The sequence below is a fragment of the Gobio gobio genome, assembly GCF_949357685.1.
Source record: "Gobio gobio genome assembly, chromosome: 23".
Lineage (NCBI taxonomy): Eukaryota > Metazoa > Chordata > Actinopteri > Cypriniformes > Gobionidae > Gobio > Gobio gobio.
In genome coordinates this window covers 2,026,574-2,050,509 of record NC_137119.1, presented here as the reverse complement: position 1 = coordinate 2,050,509, position 23,936 = coordinate 2,026,574, and the positions used below count along the sequence as shown (strand labels likewise).

Below are 23,936 nucleotides of genomic sequence, written 5' to 3'. Positions count from 1 at the left end.
AGCAAGCATGGCCAAACCACACTGTGATAAGTCACCGATGTCCAGATCAAAACAAATACTCTTATTATCCTTAGTTTTGATCGTCTTTGTTAGCCGCGATCGTTGATGACGTCATCACGTATTGCATCATACGTCAAAAAAGCGGAGAATAGGCTTGTTTGAGATGCGCCTCGCCTCGCCTGAAATTCAGCCGAGACTAGGCGGCTGCAGTGAGGGGAGGAGTGAAAAAAGTGCAGGCAAGCCGGACAGTTCTCTCTTCTCGTAGTGGATCCGACACCTGCGAGATCAAAGGCAGATATCGCGGGATTCACCTCGTGCGCTTTGTTGCTGATAAACTGGATGTAATTTAAGTTCTGTTACTTTTATATGAAAATAAATATTATGAACAAGACACCCAAAGTTTTTGTTATTTATTTCCATTCGAAAGACGTGTTTATCAATCATTTTTACTTGAATTAGGCCTACATACATGTTTGTATATATATATATATATTTTTTTTTTATAAATATGACAACAATCACATAACCCACAGAGAGATCGCCTTTGTTAGAGAGTTTGGGAATATTCACACATAAAAACATGATATCAGAGTTTTAAAATCAAACATTTTGAAAAAGAACCATACATCACGGTTATTTAAACCAATAAGCATTAAGCTGTGTCGTCAGCAAGTCGTTTCCCATCATGCTTTTGCTCCGCGCAGTCTGTGGAGAGCAGCTGCGCTCGACTGCAAAATCCGACACATCCGCCTTTCGCTCGCGAGAGTTTTTTGACATAAGTCGGCATGACATCAGAGCAAGGCGGACCGCCCTCGGACACTTTTCTAACCGGCATGCATCTCGCGCTGATCACCGGTGATCGGTTCTGCGCAGATTTCGCTCATCTCAAACAAGCCTTATCTCAGCTCTCTATAGACACGTCGATCAGGCTTCTAGACCAATCAGAGCCCGAGATCTCCCTTTACAAAGTTGAGGAGGCGGAGCCTTCTTTTGTTTTCCCAGCGGCTGGAGTCAATCAATGCAGATGAGCAGGAGTTATTAGATAGACAGATTAATCTCAATAACTTTATTTTGGAAGGAGATATCAAGAAGATTCCTTTTCCCAATGTTTACTGCCAACTAGTGGAATCAACAGAAACTTTCTGAAGGGAAATAGACCAAAATTACAGATTTTCAAATAAAAAATGTATTTATAAAAATATCACAATATGACTTTTTATATGCGTTTATCATAAAATTGTGAATAAATACAATATAATATATGCAATATTCCACCACTGTGTTAAAAATGTAGTGTTTTCTGTAAAATTAGACTTTTTTTTTTCAATTTACTCCAATGTATGTGGATAGGGCGATCTTTTAAATTCAGATATGCCTAATTCTCTAAAAAATACACTTTAACATAACACAAAACGAGTGTAAATATTCGTTTAAGGTATATTAAGTGTGAGCTGAATATGTGTTGTCAGACCTTTAACTGCCCAAGCTAAATTTAATTCAATTAAAATGCATTATAGATTACATTTATATGAAATAAATTCTAGTTCAACTAGTTCACTGACCCACTCACGTCGGACTTCAGTGCAGCTGTATGTGTCATTTCATAGAAACTTCTATTGTGTTTACCATAAATGTACAATAATTTATGGTAAACTAAAATATATTAACTTTAAATGTATGAATGTCGAATAACTACAGTAAATTATTATGTGCTTTAGTATGATATGCAACACAAGGGTAAAGCACGATTTAATTTGACATTATTACAAAGCAAAGTTTTTATAAACATACTTAAGAGACGTCATCTCTCTTTGAGTGACCTTCATTAATATTATCTGCAATTACAGTTTTTTATTTTACATTCAATATAATTAAGCTTACTTTTTCACGAGGGTCACTTTGAGTCTCAACACTCTACAGTAAAGCTTCTTTATTGGCATTGATGGTGAATAACATTTAACACTCATGGGATCTTTCCATTGGATAAAACGTTCTTTAAAGGTTCTTTAGATTATTCAAATCTTCTTCACATTAAGAAGAAATGGTTATTTTAAGAACAGATCACTTTGGGGAACTTAAAATGGTTCTGGCATTGCCGTGAATCTTTCATTTTAAGAGTGTGTGTCTCATATAGACATTTTAAGAGTGTGTGTCTCCGATAGTCATTTTAAGAGTGTGTGTCTCCTGTAGTCATTTTAAGAGTGTGTGTCTCATATAGACATTTTAAGAGTGTGTGTCTCATATAGACATTTTAAGAGTGTGTGTCTCATATAGACATTTTAAGAGTGTGTGTCTCATATAGACATTTTAAGAGTGTGTGTCTCCTATAGGCATTTTAAGAGTGTGTGTCTCCGATAGTCATTTTAAGAGTGTGTGTTTCCGATAGTCATTTTAAGAGTGTGTGTCTCTTATAGTCATTTTAAGAGTGTGTGTCTCCGATAGTCATTTTAAGAGTGTGTGTCTCCAATAGGCATTTTAAGAGTGTGTGTCTCCGATAGTCATTTTAAGAGTGTGTGTCTCCGATAGTCATTTTAAGAGTGTGTGTCTCATATAGACATTTTAAGAGTGTGTGTCTCCTATAGGCATTTTAAGAGTGTGTGTCTCCGATAGTCATTTTAAGAGTGTGTGTGTCTCCGATAGTCATTTTAAGAGTGTGTGTCTCATATAGACATTTTAAGAGTGTGTGTGTCTCCGATAGTCATTTTAAGAGTGTGTGTGTCTCCGATAGTCATTTTAAGAGTGTGTGTGTCTCCGATAGTCATTTTAAGAGTGTGTCTCATATAGACATTTTAAGAGTGTGTGTCTCCTATAGGCATTTTAAGAGTGTGTGTCTCCGATAGTCATTTTAAGAGTGTGTGTCTCCTGTAGTCATTTTAAGAGTGTGTGGCTCATATAGACATTTTAAGAGTGTGTGTCTCCTGTAGACATTTTAAGAGTGTGTGTCTCCTGTAGTCATTTTAAGAGTGTGTGTCTCATATAGACATTTTAAGAGTGTGTGTCTCCTGTAGACATTTTAAGAGTGTGTGTCTCCTATAGACATTTTAAGAGTGTGTGTCTTCTATAGGCATTTTAAGAGTGTGTGTCTCATGTAGTCATTTTAAGAGTGTGTGTCTCATATAGACATTTTAAGAGTGTGTGTCTCCTGTAGACATTTTAAGAGTGTGTGTCTCATATAGACATTTTAAGAGTGTGTGTCTCCTGTAGACATTTTAAGAGTGTGTGTCTCCTGTAGTCATTTTAAGAGTGTGTGTCTCCTGTAGACATTTTAAGAGTGTGTGTCTCCTGTAGACATTTTAAGAGTGTGTGTCTCCTGTAGTCATTTTAAGAGTGTGTGTCTCCTGTAGTCATTTTAAGAGTGTGTGTCTCCTGTAGACATTTTAAGAGTGTGTGTCTCCTGTAGTCATTTTAAGAGTGTGTCTCATATAGACATTTTAAGAGTGTGTGTCTCCTGTAGTCATTTTAAGAGTGTGTGTCTCCTGTAGTCATTTTAAGAGTGTGTGTCTCCTGTAGTCATTTTAAGAGTGTGTGTCTCCTGTAGACATTTTAAGAGTGTGTGTCTCCTGTAGTCATTTTAAGAGTGTGTGTCTCCTGTAGTCATTTTAAGAGTGTGTGTCTCCTGTAGACATTTTAAGAGTGTGTGTCTCCTGTAGTCATTTTAAGAGTGTGTCTCATATAGACATTTTAAGAGTGTGTGTCTCCTGTAGTCATTTTAAGAGTGTGTCTCCTATAGTCATTTTAAGAGTGTGTGTCTCCTGTAGACATTTTAAGAGTGTGTGTCTCCTATAGACATTTTAAGAGTGTGTGTCTCCTATAGGCATTTTAAGAGTGTGTGTCTCCTGTAGTCATTTTAAGAGTGTGTGTCTCCTATAGTCATTTTAAGAGTGTGTGTCTCTGATAGTCATTTTAAGAGTGTGTGTCTCCTGTAGTCATTTTAAGAGTGTGTGTCTCCTGTAGTCATTTTAAGAGTGTGTGTCTCATATAGACATTTTAAGAGTGTGTGTCTCCTGTAGACATTTTAAGAGTGTGTGTCTCCTGTAGTCATTTTAAGAGTGTGTGTCTCATATAGACATTTTAAGAGTGTGTGTCTCCTGTAGACATTTTAAGAGTGTGTGTCTCCTATAGACATTTTAAAAGTGTGTGTCTCCTGTAGACATGTTAAGAGTGTGTCCCCTGTAGGCATTTTAAGAGTGTGTGTCTCCTGTAGTCATTTTAAGAGTGTGTGTCTCCTATATACATTTTAAGAGTGTGTGTCTCCTGTAGTCATTTTAAGAGTGTGTGTCCCCTATAGACATTTTAAGAGTGTGTGTCTCATGTAGTTCAAACTGCCAAACCGACTCTCTATCCTTGCGCGCCCTTCTTCTAAACCACAAAGAAACTTAGAGCATTTCCGCCTGATGTTGTTGATATCATGTGGCAGACGAGGAGCCTCTGCGGTTACGATGAAGCCTGTCAGCGAGGCCTTCCTCTTCAAAAGGCCATTTGGCAGTTTTTTCATCTAAATAAATGATGCCTACTTAAGTCCATGCATAAAGCAGAGGCAGCTTTAAATCCAGTCAAATAGTGTGGGATCGGCTCATAATGTCTCTTCATTTGAGCTTATTTCCAAGGTGTTCTCTCAAAAGGTTAGCTAGGATGAAGCATGAGCGTATAATACTTTCGGAGAGCCGCAAGCAAACATGACATTATTGGCGTTAAGGATGAACATGTTTACCATGGATCTAATCTGTTCCTTATTGCTTAATTTAAAACCAATCGCCTCAGACCTCAAGCAGATGAAGTTCATTATTCGGCCGCGTGTCGTCGAGCGGAAGCTTTATTCCTCTTTAGCCTGATGGATTTTGAGCTGATTGTTTTTTGATGCGGTGCTTTTTGAATATTTCAAACTCCTTAAAGAGCAGAAAACGGTGCCTGCAGAGCCATCTGTTCCTGTGCCTGTTCTAATGAATCATTGTTCTGTTTAGCTCTCGCGACGGAAACACCTCTCGCCGTCTGCGTGCCATCCTTTCCCATTCCTCTAAACAAACATTTAACAGCTTTTGAAGCATTTAGAGTCTTTAATGGTGTCGTGGGATAGAGCAAGAAATCAAGGTCATTGCGACACAAGCTTGAATGTTTCTTTTCTCTCTGTGTAATTAGAGATGCAAAGATGTGGTATTTCTGAGCCAGTAATGATAATCAACAGGTTGCCATTTTGATGCTCAATATTTGACCTTTTGCATCCTAACAGGCTAGTAAAATTAGCTGATTAATGAAAAATGACTTGACACAAAATAGTGCTGTCAAAGTTTACACTCTTAGGAGAAAAGGTTCTGTATAGAACCTTATAGGGTTCCATCAGGCGCTTCATACTGTATATAGAAGCTTATAGGGTTTGGTCAGATGCTTCATACTGTATATAGAAGCTTATAGGGTTTGGTCAGACGCTTCATACTGTATATAGAAGCTTATAGGGTTTGGTCAGACGCTTCATACTGTATATAGAAGCTTATAGGGTTTGGTCAGGCGCTTCATACTGTATATAGAAGCTTATAGGGTTTGGTCAGACGCTTCATACTGTATATAGAAGCTTATAGGGTTTGGTCAGACGCTTCATACTGTATATAGAAGCTTATAGGGTTTGGTCAGACGCTTCATACTGTATATAGAAGCTTATAGGGTTTGGTCAGATGCTTCATACTGTATATAGAAGCTTATAGGGTTTGGTCAGACGCTTCATACTGTATATAGAAGCTTATAGGGTTTGGTCAGACGCTTCATACTGTATATAGAAGCTTATAGGGTTTGGTCAGGCGCTTCATACTGTATATAGAAGCTTATAGGGTTTGGTCAGACGCTTCATACTGTATATAGAAGCTTATAGGGTTTGGTCAGACGCTTCATACTGTATATAGAAGCTTATAGGGTTTGGTCAGACGCTTCATACTGTATATAGAAGCTTATAGGGTTTGGTCAGGCGCTTCATACTGTATATAGAAGCTTATAGGGTTTGGTCAGACGCTTCATACTGTATATAGAAGCTTATAGGGTTTGGTCAGGCGCTTCATACTGTATATAGAAGCTTATAGGGTTCCCTCAGGCGCTTCATACTGTATATAGAAGCTTATAGGGTTTGGTCAGACGCTTCATACTGTATATAGAAGCTTATAGGGTTTGGTCAGACGCTTCATACTGTATATAGAAGCTTATAGGGTTTGGTCAGGCGCTTCATACTGTATATAGAAGCTTATAGGGTTTGGTCAGGCGCTTCATACTGTATATAGAAGCTTATAGGGTTCCCTCAGGCACTTCATACTGTATATAGAAGCTTATAGGGTTTGGTCAGACGCTTCATACTGTATATAGAAGCTTATAGGGTTTGGTCAGGCGCTTCATACTGTATATAGAAGCTTATAGGGTTTGGTCAGACGCTTCATACTGTATATAGAAGCTTATAGGGTTTGGTCAGACGCTTCATACTGTATATAGAAGCTTATAGGGTTTGGTCAGACGCTTCATACTGTATATAGAAGCTTATAGGGTTTGGTCAGACGCTTCATACTGTATATAGAAGCTTATAGGGTTTGGTCAGACGCTTCATACTGTATATAGAAGCTTATAGGGTTTGGTCAGGCGCTTCATACTGTATATAGAAGCTTATAGGGTTCCATCAGGCGCTTCATACTGTATATAGAAGCTTATAGGGTTTGGTCAGACGCTTCATACTGTATATAGAAGCTTATAGGGTTTGGTCAGACGCTTCATACTGTATATAGAAGCTTATAGGGTTCCATCAGGCGCTTCATACTGTATATAGAAGCTTATAGGGTTTGGTCAGGCGCTTCATACTGTATATAGAAGCTTATAGGGTTCCATCAGGCGCTTCATACTGTATATAGAAGCTTATAGGGTTCCATCAGGCGCTTCATACTGTATATAGAAGCTTATAGGGTTTGGTCAGGTGCTTCATACTGTATATAGAAGCTTATAGGGTTCCATCAGGTGCTTCATACTGTATATAGAAGCTTATAGGGTTTGGTCAGACGCTTCATACTGTATATAGAAGCTTATAGGGTTTGGTCAGGCGCTTCATACTGTATATAGAAGCTTATAGGGTTCCATCAGGCGCTTCATACTGTATATAGAAGCTTATAGGGTTCCATCAGGCGCTTCATACTGTATATAGAAGCTTATAGGGTTTGGTCAGACGCTTCATACTGTATATAGAAGCTTATAGGGTTTGGTCAGGCGCTTCATACTGTATATAGAAGCTTATAGGGTTCCGTCAGGCACTTCATACTGTATATAGAAGCTTATAGGGTTTGGTCAGGCGCTTCATACTGTATATAGAAGCTTATAGGGTTTGGTCAGACGCTTCATACTGTATATAGAAGCTTATAGGGTTTGGTCAGGCACTTCATACTGTATATAGAAGCTTATAGGGTTCCATCAGGCGCTTCATACTGTATATAGAAGCTTTTAGGGTTCCATCAGGCACTTCATACTGTATATAGAAGCTTATAGGGTTTGGTCAGACGCTTCATACTGTATATAGAAGCTTATAGGGTTTGGTCAGACGCTTCATACTGTATATAGAAGCTTATAGGGTTCCATCAGGCGCTTCATACTGTATATAGAAGCTTATATGGTTCCATCAGGCGCTTCATACTGTATATAGAAGCTTATAGGGTTCCGTCAGGCACTTCATACTGTATATAGAAGCTTATAGGGTTTGGTCAGACGCTTCATACTGTATATAGAAGCTTATAGGGTTCCATCAGGCGCTTCATACTGTATATAGAAGCTTATAGGGTTCCATCAGGCGCTTCATACTGTATATAGAAGCTTATAGGGTTCCGTCAGGCACTTCATACTGTATATAGAAGCTTATAGGGTTCCATCAGGCGCTTCATACTGTATATAGAAGCTTATAGGGTTTGGTCAGACGCTTCATACTGTATATAGAAGCTTATAGGGTTCCATCAGGCGCTTCATACTGTATATAGAAGCTTATAGGGTTCCATCAGGCGCTTCATACTGTATATAGAAGCTTATAGGGTTCCATCAGGCGCTTCATACTGTATATAGAAGCTTATAGGGTTCCGTCAGGCACTTCATACTGTATATAGAAGCTTATAGGGTTCCGTCAGGCGCTTCATACTGTATATAGAAGCTTATAGGGTTCCATCAGGCGCTTCATACTGTATATAGAAGCTTATAGGGTTCCATCAGGCGCTTCAAACTGTATATAGAAGCTTATAGGGTTCCATCAGGCGCTTCATACTGTATATAGAAGCTTATAGGGTTTGGTCAGACGCTTCATACTGTATATATAAGCTTATAGGGTTCCATCAGGCGCTTCATACTGTATATAGAAGCTTATAGGGTTCCGTCAGGCGCTTCATACTGTATATAGAAGCTTATAGGGTTCCATCAGGCGCTTCATACTGTATATAGAAGCTTATAGGGTTTGGTCAGACGCTTCATACTGTATATAGAAGCTTATAGGGTTTGGTCAGACGCTTCATTCTGTATATAGAAGCTTATAGGGTTCCATCAGGCGCTTCATACTGTATATAGAAGCTTATAGGGTTCCGTCAGGCACTTCATACTGTATATAGAAGCTTATAGGGTTCCGTCAGGCGCTTCATACTGTATATAGAAGCTTATAGGGTTCCATCAGGCGCTTCATACTGTATATAGAAGCTTATAGGGTTCCATCAGGTGCTTCATACTGTATATAGAAGCTTATAGGGTTCCGTCAGGCGCTTCATACTGTATATAGAAGCTTATAGGATTCCGTCAGGCACTTCATACTGTATATAGAAGCTTATAGGGTTCCATCAGGCGCTTCATACTGTATATAGAAGCTTATAGGGTTCCATCAGGCGCTTCATACTGTATATAGAAGCTTATAGGGTTCCATCAGGCGCTTCATACTGTATATAGAAGCTTATAGGGTTCCATCAGGCGCTTCATACTGTATATAGAAGCTTATAGGGTTCCATCAGGGGCTTAATACTGTATATAGAAGCTTATAGGGTTCCATCAGGCGCTTCATACTGTATATAGAAGCTTATAGGGTTCCGTCAGGCGCTTCATACTGTATATAGAAGCTTATAGGATTCCGTCAGGCGCTTCATACTGTATATAGAAGCTTATAGGGTTCCATCAGTTGCTTCATACTGTATATAGAAGCTTATAGGGTTTGGTCAGACGCTTCATACTGTATATAGAAGCTTATAGGGTTCCATCAGGCGCTTCATACTGTATATAGAAGCTTATATGGTTCCATCAGGGGCTTAATACTGTATATAGAAGCTTATAGGGTTCCATCAGGCGCTTCATACTGTATATAGAAGCTTATAGGGTTCCATCAGGGGCTTAATACTGTATATAGAAGCTTATAGGGTTCCGTCAGGCGCTTCATACTGTATATAGAAGCTTATAGGGTTCCGTCAGGCGCTTCATACTGTATATAGAAGCTTATAGGATTCCGTCAGGCGCTTCATACTGTATATAGAAGCTTATAGGGTTCCATCAGGTGCTTCATACTGTATATAGAAGCTTATAGGGTTTGGTCAGACGCTTCATACTGTATATAGAAGCTTATAGGGTTCCATCAGGCGCTTCATACTGTATATAGAAGCTTATAGGGTTCCATCAGGCGCTTCATACTGTATATAGAAGCTTATAGGGTTCCATCAGGGGCTTAATACTGTATATAGAAGCTTATAGGGTTCGGTCAGACGCTTCATACTGTATATAGAAGCTTATAGGGTTCCGTTAGGTGCTTAATACTGTATATAGAATCGTATAGGGTTCCGTCAGGGGCTTAATACTGTATATAGAAGCTTATATGGTTCCGTCAGGCACTTCATACTGTATATAGAAGCTTATAGGGTTCCATCAGGCACTTCATACTGTATATAGAAGCTTATATGGTTCCGTCAGGCACTTCATACTGTATATAGAAGCTTATAGGGTTCCATCAGGCACTTCATACTGTATATAGAAGCTTATAGGGTTCCGTTAGGTGCTTAATACTGTATATAGAAGCTTATAGGGTTCCATCAGGCACTTCATACTGTATATAGAAGCTTATAGGGTTCCGTTAGGTGCTTAATACTGTATATAGAATCTTATAGGGTTCGGTCAGACGCTTCATACTGTATATAGAAGCTTAGAGGGTTCTGTCAGGGTTAACAGAAAGTTTCCGTAATAACTGTAATGGATCTAACCTTACATTTAATGTACTTTTACAGTAAAATACAGTTAAATTTACAATCTTTGGAAGTGAAAAAGAACAAGTGGTTTTGTAATTTACAGTGAAAACCCGTAAATGGACATTCCCAGAATTCCCTGCGTGACACTTCACATTTGATGTATTTTCGTTGAAATAGCTGTTTCTTCTTAATCAGTTTTGAACACTAGGGTTTTATGTTACATCTAATGTTGTTAAATTAATGTTTATTGCATGTTTTAAATGTCATGTGTGTTAGCATGATGGTGTTTAGTGTGTGTGTGAATGACTGTGCACCTGAGCTTTGATTCATCATGTGACTCTCATCTCCACTGTGATTGGTTGTCAGTATATATCAAAGGTACATCACAGATATTAGTATTACAATAGGTTGGTCATTTAACATTATTTCAGTTAGTGAAATACGGTTATTTACTGTACATTTAACTTAAATCTGTAAAACCTCAAATGTTGCTACCGTATTTTTCACGGTAAATTTTACGGGGATTTTTTTTTTTACAGTGGTGAATTTAGTTTTAAAGCTACACTGTGTGATATTTTCCCCCATCTAGCGGTTAAAAGGTATATGACCATCCAGTGAATTTTAGTTTCTGTTCTTCTCAATTCCGATTTCGTTTCAACTCCTACGGTGGCCGAATTAGTCCAAGATTAATATGGCTTCCAGTTCGACCTCGTCCACATTCAACACGGTGCCTGTGGGATATTCTGTGCGCAGTGGGATGGTTGGAACTCAACTGGCCTAATTATTCGGCTAGAAAGAACTGCAGCTAATCCAGAGTGAACTTTGATGATAGTAATGTTTATTCAGTCATCCAATTGCAAGGCATAAACAGGTTTGCGTGGATATGTACATAAATGTGGTTTCTGTGAGAGAACAAATAAGGATGGTAAATATACATACACAGTTCAGAACTGTATAAGTATACTTATAAGTTACATTTGTATAATGTAACCGTAAACCAGAGCTTATTGTACCATATATAGGTGCTAAATGCAGCTGCATTAAAAGGAGCGGAGCTGCCGCTGCTGCTGCTAACAAGCGGTGTCCGGTTACAAAAGTGTGTGCGGCGCTTTAACTTTAGCACTGCAGTGCGCTCTGTATAACAATTGTTAAAATGCCGATCAGACCTGATACATATTTCCGTCAACATACATTACAAGCAAATATTTTCTAAAAACGAATAAACATTGTTGATAACAAAATAACTGAATGATTATTCAAATAGGTGAGCATTACGCTTTTGTATGTTGACACAAAAATACTTCTGAGGTGACATCAACTGAATTACGCGATGACACACTCTGAAACACATCTAACGTTACAATGACAATAACTATTATTACTTACGGAGTTATTAACGCACAGAAATACCACACAAGGAAAAACAGACTTTTGAGGAATAAACAAGCCAGGAAAACTCCGTATAACTCTGTTACTGGACGCAGCTGAGATGAAAACTCTCTGCACATGCACCAGACAAGTCTGAACAAGTTGACGCGCACATTCGCGAGGCAGAGAATTTTGTACAGTGCCATCGAGTGAAACGCAAAAGGCGAAGCTTGAATTTACGGGTATGTCCCTCTTTGGCTAATGTACTTTCAAGATGGAGGGGCAACATGGCGACCACCGTTAGATCCCATTACCTTATGTATTTTCAATGGCATATTATAAACTTACGAGAATACTTTATTACTTGAAAGAAGTAAATATACATTAATGAGCACATATATTTTTCAAAGAACTAAGTGTTTTTAGCTAAGAATAGACTAAAAAAGTTACACAGTGTAGCTTTAAAGATGAGAAACCATAACCACTGTTGTTGTTGTTCTTTGTGGTCAGATGGAGCTGATTCCAGATCCGGATCCTGATGAAGAAGGGACCAAAATAAGTGTGAGTATGTGATCTGTGTTCAGAACTGCTCCGTGTGTGCTGCTCTTCCTTCAGTATGGGGTGAATCTGCACTGATACATTGACATGATTGCCATTTTAGGTGAACAATACCTTTAATAAAGCTGGCATATGCAGTTTCTCAATACAGACCATCTATAATATTGCACCCCGTTAAGCCTGAAATATCAAATAACAGTCAGATTTTTTTTTTTTATGGCACAGTTTATTGAACCTCTAGACAAAATATTGTTTGTTGTTGAGTCTCATATTTGATACATCAGTCTTGTATGGCTCATATAGTCGGATTTAGTGAGAATATGGAGGCCCAAACCGAGCAAAAACAGTGCAGATGCTGATATGGATATGGACAAAAAGATGAAATTCTGATATAAATGACAGTATAGCAGATACTTGCAGTCTTGCATATCAATATCTGCTACTGATGTGTCTTAGTTGGACATATTATTAGTATTTACACTGCAGAAAATGCTTTCTTACTTAGTATTTTTGTCTTGTTTCCAGTCCAGATATCTAAAAATCCTTGAATTAAGATGCTTTTACTAGATGAGTAAAGGTATTATGTCTTGTTTTCTTGGGAAATAAATCTAAATTGTTGCTTAATAAAAGCTAAATTATCTGCCAAAGGGGTAAAAAAAAACTATTTTTATAATTTCTGTTTGATTAAAAAAAAAAAATCTCACCCCATTGGCAGATAATTGAGCTTTTTTTAAGCAACAATTTTGATTTATTTCCCAAGAAAACAAGACATAACATCTTGATCAGAGCTCTGTAGTTTTAAAACATATAATGCAATGCAATAAAATGATGACCGAGAGATAAACTAAACAATCATATTATTTGATACTCATGATTTTTCTAAAAATGTTGATGATTTAGAGGCCTGATACAGTCGGCTCTTTACACTCAAAAAAATTATTTGTTGAATTTACTTAAAAAAGCTGTGTCAAGTGGTTCCACAAAACTATATTGAGTAATTTTTACAAATAACGATTGAGTTATATGAACAAAAGAAAGTCAAGTAAAGCTGACACAATTTCTTCAAGTAAATACAAACCATTTGAATTTGTCATTGTTACATAATATGTATATGTGCAGTTTACTTAATAATGTTATGTTACATTTATAAAAGTTTATTATGTTAGGTGCACACATTTATTGATTTAATTTACCTTATTAAATTAACTACTTGCTCTACAAGTGTAAGTGGAAAACTATTAAATATAACAACGAGCATATTTTTAGAAACAAAATGCTAAAATAACTTAATTGAGAACAGGAAGTCCATCCAATAAATGAGTGTATGAGTGGCCACAGCCTAAACACAGGCTCTCTTCTGCATAATTACAGAAACTCCTCTAAATGTCCAACAAAACTGCACATAACACTAACAACATCTTTCCCTTTACTGAAAAAGATAAAATAATGCAGTCCCTTGCAAAGCATGCTGGGAACTACAGATCTGCAAAAAATTATTTTCTTACTTAGTATTTTTGTCTTGTTTTCAGTCCAAATATCTAAAAAATCTTACATTAAGAAGCATTTACTAGACAAGCAAAAGTTTTTGTCTTGTTTTGGGGGAAAATAACTCAAAATTAAGGGAGTTTTTGCTTAATATAAGCAGAATAATCTGCCAATGGGGTAAGCAAAATAATCTTAATACAAACAGAAAACAAGATTATTTTGCTTACCCCATTGGCAGATTATTTTGCTTATTTTAAGCAAAAACTCCCTTAATTTTGAGTTATTTTCCCCCAAAACAAGACAAAAACTTTTGCTTGTCTAGTAAATGCTTCTTAATGTAAGATTTTTTAGATATTTGGACTGAAAACAAGACAAAAATACTAAGTATTTTTCAGCCTATCTCAATTCGAGCAGCCGAGTCTGTAGCCATTTTCAAAAAACATCTAAAGACGCATCTCTTCCAGCAGCACCTGACCAATCAAGAATAGCACTTAACATTCTATTCATTTTTCTGTCTGTCTAATTTATTTAATAAAAAAAAAATAAAAAAATCCTGTGTGTTCTGTGTTAGATTAACTGAGACTTGTTACAGCACTTGCATACTGTAGCCTCTGACTGTTGTAGTTGCTTCTATTGCTCTCATTTGTAAGTCGCTTTGGATAAAAGCGTCTGCTAAATGACTAAATGTAAATGTAATGTAAATGTAAGTAAGAAAAGCAATTTTTGCAGTTCGTTTCACTCAGCGATGTTAAATTGACCGAACAAAAACTTATTAAGTAAAGCTGACAAAACAAATTTTTAGTAGAAAGAACTCAGTAAATCTAAGTACATTTAGTGACATGAGTTTTTTAAGTAATGTGAACAAGGACGATTTGAGTGCGGCATTTTCTGAGAAAATCTTTATGTTGCCATGATGGACCTCTAAAGCAAAGATTTGCTGGGTCAAGTGTGTTTGGAGCAGCGAGTTCATGCCAGGATTCGTCTTCCATTCTCTTCACAGACAGTCAAGGTCCAAGGCAATGACATCTCCCACAAGCTGCAGATCTCTCGGGTGGGCAAGAACGACGAGGGCCTGTACGAATGTCGAGTCACGGACGCCAACTACGGAGAGCTCAAAGAGTACAAGGCTCAAGCCTTCCTGAAAGTCAACGCCACAGTCCGCCCTCGCAACCGAGCCATGAAGAAGAGCTCGCCGCTGCACTTGACCGATAAGAAGCCCCGCAAGAGCAGCTCGGCTCTGGGCCAGGACAGCATGAGCTCAGACCAGCGGCCCCAGTCCGCTTCCACCTCTCAGACGTCACACTCCAAAACAGTCGAGCACAGCACGGGCTCAGGTAAGAGACGGCCCCCTTCTGCTTTTACATTATCAACACGCATTTGCTAGATTTCATTAACTGTCAATCGTGATGCATGCTTTTCTCATTTAGCATTTTTGTCTTGTTTCCAGTCCAAAATTCTTAAACCCAGATGCATTTACTAGATTAGTGAACTGACATAAGATCTGTTTTCCTGTTTCCTGTTTTCCTCGTATATTCAGTTTAACAGCATTAACAGCAAGCCAAAGAGGGCAAGGTTTCAAATGAAATATATGCATATGCATAAACACGTACATTATGTTCTAGCTCCTCTGAGTCTCTCCATACAATAATGTAACAATAGATCCACTGAAGAGGCAAGTTGCTGAACCCAAGTGCAGTTCTTTATTCCAAATTATACAACATAAGGACTTGACTTGACTTAAGGACTTGACTTGACTTGACTTAAGGACTTGACTTGACTTGACTTAAGGACTTGACTTGACTTGACTTAAGGACAGGACTTGACTTGACTTAAGGACTTGACTTGACTTGACTTGACTTGACTTGACTTGACTTAAGGACTTGACTTGACTTAAGGACTTGACTTGACTTGACTTAAGGACAGGACTTCACTTGACTTAAGGACTTGACTTGACTTGACTTAAGGACTTGACTTAAGGACTTGACTTGACTTGACTTAAGGACTTGACTTGACTTAAGGACTTGACTTAAGGACTTGGCTTGACTTGACTTAAGGACTTGACTTGACTTGACTTAAGGACTTGACTTGACTTTAGGACTTGACTTGACTTGACTTAAGGACTTGAGGACTTGACTTGACTTAAGGACTTGACTTGACTTAAGGACAGGACTTGACTTGACTTGACTTAAGGACTTGACTTGACTTAAGGACTTGACTTGACTTGACTTGACTTGACTTAAGGACTTGACTTGACTTGACTTGACTTAAGGACTTGACTAGACTTAAGGACTTGACTTAAGGACTTGGCTTGACTTGACTTAAGGACTTGACTTGACTTTAGGACTTGACTTGACTTGACTTAAGGACTTGACTTGACTTGACTTGACTTGACTTAAGGACTTGAGGACTTGAGGACTTGACTTGACTTAAGGACTTGACTTGACTTAAGGACTTGACTTGACTTGACTTGACTTGACTTGAAACTTACCAACAGTGGTTTACAACATTCAATATCAAACAAAGACACATGGCAAACATGAGGGCTTAAATACACATGGACTAATGACAAGACAAGTGACACCTGTGAACAGTGATTAAACAATGAACCAATGACATGACTCAAGAACATGAGGGCATGGGAGTCACATGACAACCAGGAACCCTGGCAGAACATGACAAACTGAGAAACATGACAGTAAACATGACATTGAACATGATAAACTGAGAAACATGACAGTAAACATGACATTGAACATGATAAACTAAACATGAAACATGAACATGAACCAACACCAAAACACCCTGGGACAAATAAATGCACGTTCTTAAATGAGCGAGTACCTATTTTTTATAGTTAATTTCAACTTGGTATGAATCAAATATCAATATTATTATTTATAAGATACATACGAATACAATTCAACTTAATTCACAAATTCACGCAAATATTTTTGCCCAATTTCGCTCGTGTGATTGTCAGCCTCTGCTACAGACTGAAAAATACTGCAAATTTTACTTAAAATACTGCAAATCTCTGCTGTTATTTTTGTGATTGTTTGGAGCATTCTACAGACCTTCATCAAACCTTTCAACACAGAGCCCACCTCTCTTTTTAAACCATACAATAAAGCTAAACTCAAACTAAAGGCCAATTTTAAAAACAGGTACAGTAAAAAGTGCACAAATGTGTGTTTTGTTAGGGCAGTATTTGAGGAATCGCGCTGTGAAATGGGCAGATAGCATTGCTCGGTGTGTATATTAGAGGCAAAATATACTTATTACTTTCATGTGAAATGTAATGATAACACGCAATAATTATGTAGTTATGTCTGAGAACAATTACTTAGCAACTAGGGATTGCATAAATGGGTCAATGACAAATACGAAAAATAAAAAAAATGTAAGATAAAAAAAATATTAATTTTAAGTAAAAGAGTTTTAAAATGCATTTTTATGTCCAAAAAAATGTACGGGGTTGATTTATATTGGTTTTTACAGCTTTTAAGACAGCATTAATTCATTATTAAAAAAGATTTCTGATTTTACCACCCAGAAAATGTCACGTGGTGCGACCATATATTCATTTAAAATAATACACATATGCAATATATATATATATGAATCATTGTAAAATACATATCACATGGTAAATTCCCTTTTCTATTGCCCTTTTAGTCCAATTCATATAAACGGACACTTTTCCATGTGTTCAGAACACAATTTTCCATTATTTTTTATTATTTATATACATTATATAATGGGTTACATTTATATTTCTTACTTCATTTTGCAATTGCAGTGGGAATTGATACTTTTAAATGTAAATTTGCTGGTCGAAAATTAAAAGAGTATCTTATAAAGGAAATATTGTAGATCCATTTGATATGTGACATGTTTTTTTTTTTTTTTTTTTAGGAAAATAATGCATTCGGACACAAAAAATACACGTCATGTCATGTCATTGACCCAAATATATATATATTATAGGCCTATGGGCTATACAGGCATCTGGCTACACAATGGTATTACTGGTATTAATTTGAATCCTTATTAACAAATATTGTTTGGTATGTATGTATTTATTAATTAATACCAGTAATACCAATGTTGCTTTTTAATATTTGACTGGGGCACCAATAAGGATCTCGCCTAGGGCGTCATAATGACTAGAAACGTTTGTTATGATCGGACAATATTTGAAAATCTAGAATCTGAGGTGCAAAATAATCTAAATATTGAGAAAATCTCCTTCAAAGTTGTCCAAATGAAGTCCTTAGCAATGCATTGTGTGTGTGTTCTGACCACTGCATTAAATATTATGCACTACACCCAAGAAATAAAAAGTGGCTGAGGTAGCAAATAACATTTAAATTAGCATTTAAAATATTTGCATAATAATGAGTATTTGAGCAAGATATGTATCGCCAATCATAAGGTGCGTTTAATTACTTCCACATTTATGTAATTGGAATTCATACTCAATTTGCAGCCAGTTTGTTAAGCTTTGCATTACATAATGAGATTGCAATTATAATACTTGTACATTGTCATTGTTGTATGAAACATCTTTCACCGTGTAGAGAAATAATGCACACAAAACATTTACATGTGCTTTTATCCAAAGCGACTTACAAGATACACATTTTTATCAGAGCTTGCTGTTGCTTTCGCTATCGCCATGATCTACTGTTTGAGCGATAACTCATACAAATATGCAATATTATAGCATAACTAATGTAATATGTAATAGAGTTGGTAACTGGTTTTATTTAGTGGAGTGTAAACCATCCTATCATTTCAATGACAGATTATATTGAACTAAAAATAGCAAATATATTCCTCTTTTGAGAGCGAACTCTGCCTCAGTGCGTAACACGAGATCATGTTAGATTAATATGGATTATATTCATTCGACACACAGCTTGTGGCACTTTTGAAATCACAGGGAACCTGTGCATCAGTGCGGCGTGAAGACATTAATCTTGTAAAAACACTGGCAAATATTTGGACCAGATCTGTCAGGATGTCTAATATTAATAGTCTACACAGTGATATCAGGCGGCGTGTGTATAAAACAACAGATTTGAAAGATCAATCTTATCACTGCCAACAGCAACAATGCTAACAGACACGATCAACAAATGATGAAATATCAGACCCATCTCTCACAGAATCACACTGAAGGCCTGTTCACACCGGATGATTTTCACACGCGTTTATCGCCGACGTTTAACACCTCGTGATTAAACAAAGGGCGCCAATGTGAAAAAACCCGCCTTAGGTTGGTTTTTTTGCGTTAAAAAAACTGAAGGCAGCATATCTGTATCCTTCGCTGCTTTGATATCCCACAATCCTGTGCTTTCCATTCTGTGACAGTGTAGCTGGGGAAATGGCGTCCGAAAGTTGCGTTTGCTGGTCAGTTTGTGTGTAAATGTATGTTTTTTACCAACATTTTCTACTTCTGATGTCATTTCTAGCGAGAAATTACTAATGTGGTAGTTAAATATGTGTTTAGTTTTCACCGGAGCTCTCTCTATTTTGCTGTAGATCATTAAACGCTTATTGTGCGTTCACACCGAATGCGAATGTCGCGATTTGCGCGAGTGATTTACATGTTAAGTCAATGCAAAGATGCGAATAGACATTCTGCGGTGCGATTCGCGCGAATGAGGCGGCGCAAATGACTCGATTCGCGTTTTACTGTCGCATTTTGACGCGTGATTCGTGCGAATGGCACAAATCGCCTGAGGTGAAAAATCTAACTTTGGCGGATATTCGCGCCACATTAACCAATCAGGAGCTTGCTCTAGTAGTGACAACAATGAGGAGGAAATCTGTATATTAATATCTGGTTCAGACAAGTGTGCATATGATTATCACAGTGATAACATTAAATGACATGAAACACAACCCAGTCTCTTTTTGTTAAATGCAAGTTTATGTATGATCAATAATACAAAAGTATAAGTAAAAGGTATAAGAAGCTACACATGAAATAAAGCAAACAATTCAGTCAAACATTCAGAGTCAGTGCTAGTCGGCTACGTAAAGTTAAATAGCCTAAAAATATAAAGTAATGAAACTTCACTTTGTCCTCAGCCTAAACGATTTGCCAGGGACCAAATTATAGATCCATGAGAGAAAAGATCGGCCGTTAGATCTACACAAGACGAATCATAGCTGGAGACGCCACAGAGTCAGAGGCAGAAGCCCCGCCCATGAGGCTAATTCACAACTGTTGTGAAGTAAATGTCACGCGCAAGTAAACTCAAAATGTTCAAGCGTCCAACTTCGTGTGAATTTCCTCCTCATTGTTGTCACTACTAGAGCAAGCACCTGATTGGTTAACGCGGCGCGAATATCCGTCAAAGTTCAGATTTTTCAACTCGGGCGATTAGCGGCATTCGCTCAAATCACGCGTCAAACGCTCAATTTGCGCTGTGTCATTCACGCGAATCGAGTCATTCACTCCGCCTAATTCGTGCGAATCGCGCCGCAGAATGTCTATTCACGTCTTTGCATTGACTTAACATGTAAATCACTCGCGCAAATCGCGTCATTCGCGTCCGGTGTGAACGCACCATAACTGTTTAATGAATAATAGTGCGATTTTTTCGCGTCCGGTGTGAACGCAACATTACACTGCCTAAGAAGTCTGTCCGATATTAGTTTCGTGAGGTGCCTTCATGCACAAACGCTAAAGCCATTGGCTAATAGGGCAGCGAGACAACGAGTCACTGCCTAGGTTTTGGGACGCAGCCCTAGATACGACGAAGAGGAAGTCAGTAGACAAAGAAGAAGATGAGCTGCTAATGCTGCTGGCCAGTTAGCAAAAGTGTGTGAAGGGTTTTGGCAGAACATAAATACTGTCTCTCTTCTTCTTCTGCGTGACAAGCGAGTGTCAGAAGCGTAAAGGCCTGTGCACACCGGGACGGTTATCGCGCGCTTATCACCAGCGTTTTTTGAGATGTTTTTCGGCGCGTCTTTGTGTTCACACCGAAGCGATTTTCACCGAGTGAACTGGCCAAAGCACCGATCTCATTGGTCGGACAGTTTTTAACACACCGCATCAAAACAAAATAACAAACCCAAGGCGTTTTCTTTTTATTTAAATAAAGATTTTATGCCCGGCGTTTTGTGCGAAGGTGTGCGCACTCACATTGGCGCCCTTTGTTTAGTCACGTGCGAAAATCATCCCGTGTGAACAGGTCTTAAAGTGGCGCAGCGCCACCTTGTGTACGGGAGCGGCATCATCTACTGAATGTGCACGTTCACTCACCGCATCGGCAGTGGAAATGTGTTGGGAATGAACAAAAACACGAGAAAAACTTCTCAAAACGCTGGCGATAAGCGGATATGATATTCGTCCCGGTGTGCACAGGCCTTGAGAATGTCTTTCATATCACTTGTTGAATTTTAATTGGATTTAAAATAAGATGGAGAGCCAGTTGACAAAAATATGTTCTAAGAACGTTTGTCTAAAGTTATTATTTCTGAATGTTTAAAAGTTAAAGAAACATTGTATAATTCTTCTAACATTAGAACATTGCGTCTGAATGTTCTCTGAACGTTCTGAAACAAGAAGCAACATTTAAAAAACGCTCCATGAACGATGTATCAGTGTTAATTTTGACAGCAATTTTTGATTTAGTTTTAGTCATAGTCTTTTGACTAAAATGCCATTTAGTTTTAGTCACATTTTAGTCACCTGAATTGTTTTTAGTTTTAATCAACTAAATATCATACGATTTTGAATCAGCAGATTCAACTCAAATGTGCGCATCTGTTACACAGGAGATCAGCTCTGACTGGATCTCTTCCCTAATTGTCCCTTACTAACATTTTCGTCTCGTTTTTATTTGTTGACGAAAATGACAGTTGATTTTCGTCATAGTTTTTGTCATCCAACACTAGATTTTATTTAGTTATCGTCTCGTTTTCGTCAGTGAAAAAAGGTTGTTGACGAAAATTATGACGAAAATTATTTGTCAACGAAATTAACATTGCGATGTATAAATAATGTTTTTGTGTTAACGTTTTGAGAACATTAATACAGACCGGATAACTTTGAACTAAACGTACTATTAACGTTTGTTCATAACCTTGCCAGAACGTTCCTTGTTAGCTGGGGAAACAAGATGGTGATTTACAAAGGAATAGAATTAAGGAATGCGGAAAAATCACTGCTGTAAATGTAATATTGTATAATATTGTGTGCAATTGTAATTATAATCACAATATATGAGGTATATTTCCAGAAACAATTGCATTAATAATCAATGTTTGAAGTGCAACTTTAATATCTGTATGTTTCCATTATAAAAATAAAAAAAACTTTTATTTTATGCACCGCAGTGGAAAAATATACAAAACTGCAAAAATAATTATGGAACACATATGCATAAGCATATATAAGTATAAATTAATTATGTAAGTTTTGTCTTAAATCATGTTGGACTAATGAAATCGAGTAACTCCAGCTCTAATTCATCATCCTGTGCTGCTGCAGATTCAAGGAGAGTTTCAGCTCATGATATGAATAGGAGCAAATTCTGACATTCTGGATTAAACCTCCTAAACCAGCAGAGATTTAGGCTGAAGAGAGAGAAAGATGGAAATTAAGAATACAGATGGCTCTGATCTTTTATCTACCATCAAGATTATGTAAATTTGCTTCTAACATATCATTTGTAAAGCATGTAAAGTGAGCGAGGTCAGATTGTATTATAGGTACATATTGTATGACAAGCCATTTTAACATTTAATCCTTAAAATGTAATAGTATACGGAATATGTTCATGCTATTAGTACTCATTCATTAGATACTAGTACTTATTCAACAGATACTAGTACTTATTCAATAGATACTAGTACTTATTCATTAGATACTAGTACTTATTCATTAGATACTAGTACTTATTCAATAGATACTAGAACTCATTCATTAGATACTAGTACTTATTCAATATATACTAGTACTTATTCAACATATACTAGTTCTTATTCAACAGATACTAGTACTCATTCAATGGATACTAGTACTTATTCAATATATACTAGTACTTATTCATTAGATACTAGTACTTATTCAATAGATACTAGTACTCATTCATTAGATACTAGTACTTATTCAACAGATACTAGTACTCATTCATTAGATACTAGTACTTATTCAATAGATACTAGTACTCATTCATTAGATACTAGTACTTATTCAACAGATACTAGTACTTATTCAACAGATACTAGTACTCAATCAATATATACTAGTATTTATTCAATATATCCTAGTACTTATTCATTAGATACTAGTACTTATTCAATAGATACTAGTACTTATTCAACAGATACTAGTACTTATTCATTAGATACTAGCACTCATTAATTAGATACTAGTACTTATTCAACAGATACTAGTACTCAATCAATATATACTAGTATTTATTCAATATATCCTAGTACTTATTCATTAGATACTAGTACTTATTCATTAGATACTAGTACTTATTCAATAGATACTAGTACTTATTCAACAGATACTAGTACTTATTCATTAGATACTAGCACTCATTAATTAGATACTAGTACTTATTCAACAGATACTAGTACTCAATCAATATATACTAGTATTTATTCAATATATCCTAGTACTTATTCATTAGATACTAGTACTTATTCATTAGATACTAGTACTTATTCAATAGATACTAGTACTTATTCAACAGATACTAGTACTTATTCATTAGATACTAGCACTCATTAATTAGATACTAGTACTTATTCAACATATATTAGTACTCATTCATTAGACACTAGTACTTATTCAATAGATACCAGTACTCATTCAACAGATACTAGTACTTATTCAATAGATACTAGTACTTATTCAATAGATACTAGTACTTATTCAACATATACTAGTACTTATTCATTAGATACTAGCACTCATTAATTAGATACTAGTACTTCTTCAACATATACTAGTACTTATTCATTAGATACTAGTACTTATTCAATAGATGCCAGTACTTATTCATTAGATACTAGTACTCATTCATTAGACACTAGTACTTATTCAATAGATACCAGTACTCATTCAACAGATACTAGTACTTATTCAATAGATACCAGTACTCATTCAACAGATACTAGTACTTATTCAATAGATACTAGTACTTATTCAATAGATACTAGTACTTATTCAATAGATGCCAGTACTTATTCATTAGATACTAGTACTTATTCAATAGATGCCAGTACTTATTCATTAGATACTAGTACTCATTCATTACATACTAGTACTTATTCAATAGATACCAGTAC

At 36.7% G+C, this 23,936-nt stretch overlaps 1 protein-coding gene across 1 annotated transcript in view; it reads left to right on the top strand.

Annotated features, from left to right (window-relative positions):
* vstm2a (V-set and transmembrane domain containing 2A) overlaps nt 1-23,936 on the top strand; it is a 78,300-nt gene that overhangs the window by 46,988 nt on the left and 7,376 nt on the right. Inside the window, exons 3-4 of the mRNA XM_079805960.1 lie at nt 12,081-12,131; nt 14,614-14,947. Of these exons, the coding sequence (XP_079662086.1) occupies nt 12,081-12,131; nt 14,614-14,947 (385 nt within the window). The remainder of the gene's footprint in view (nt 1-12,080; nt 12,132-14,613; nt 14,948-23,936) is intronic.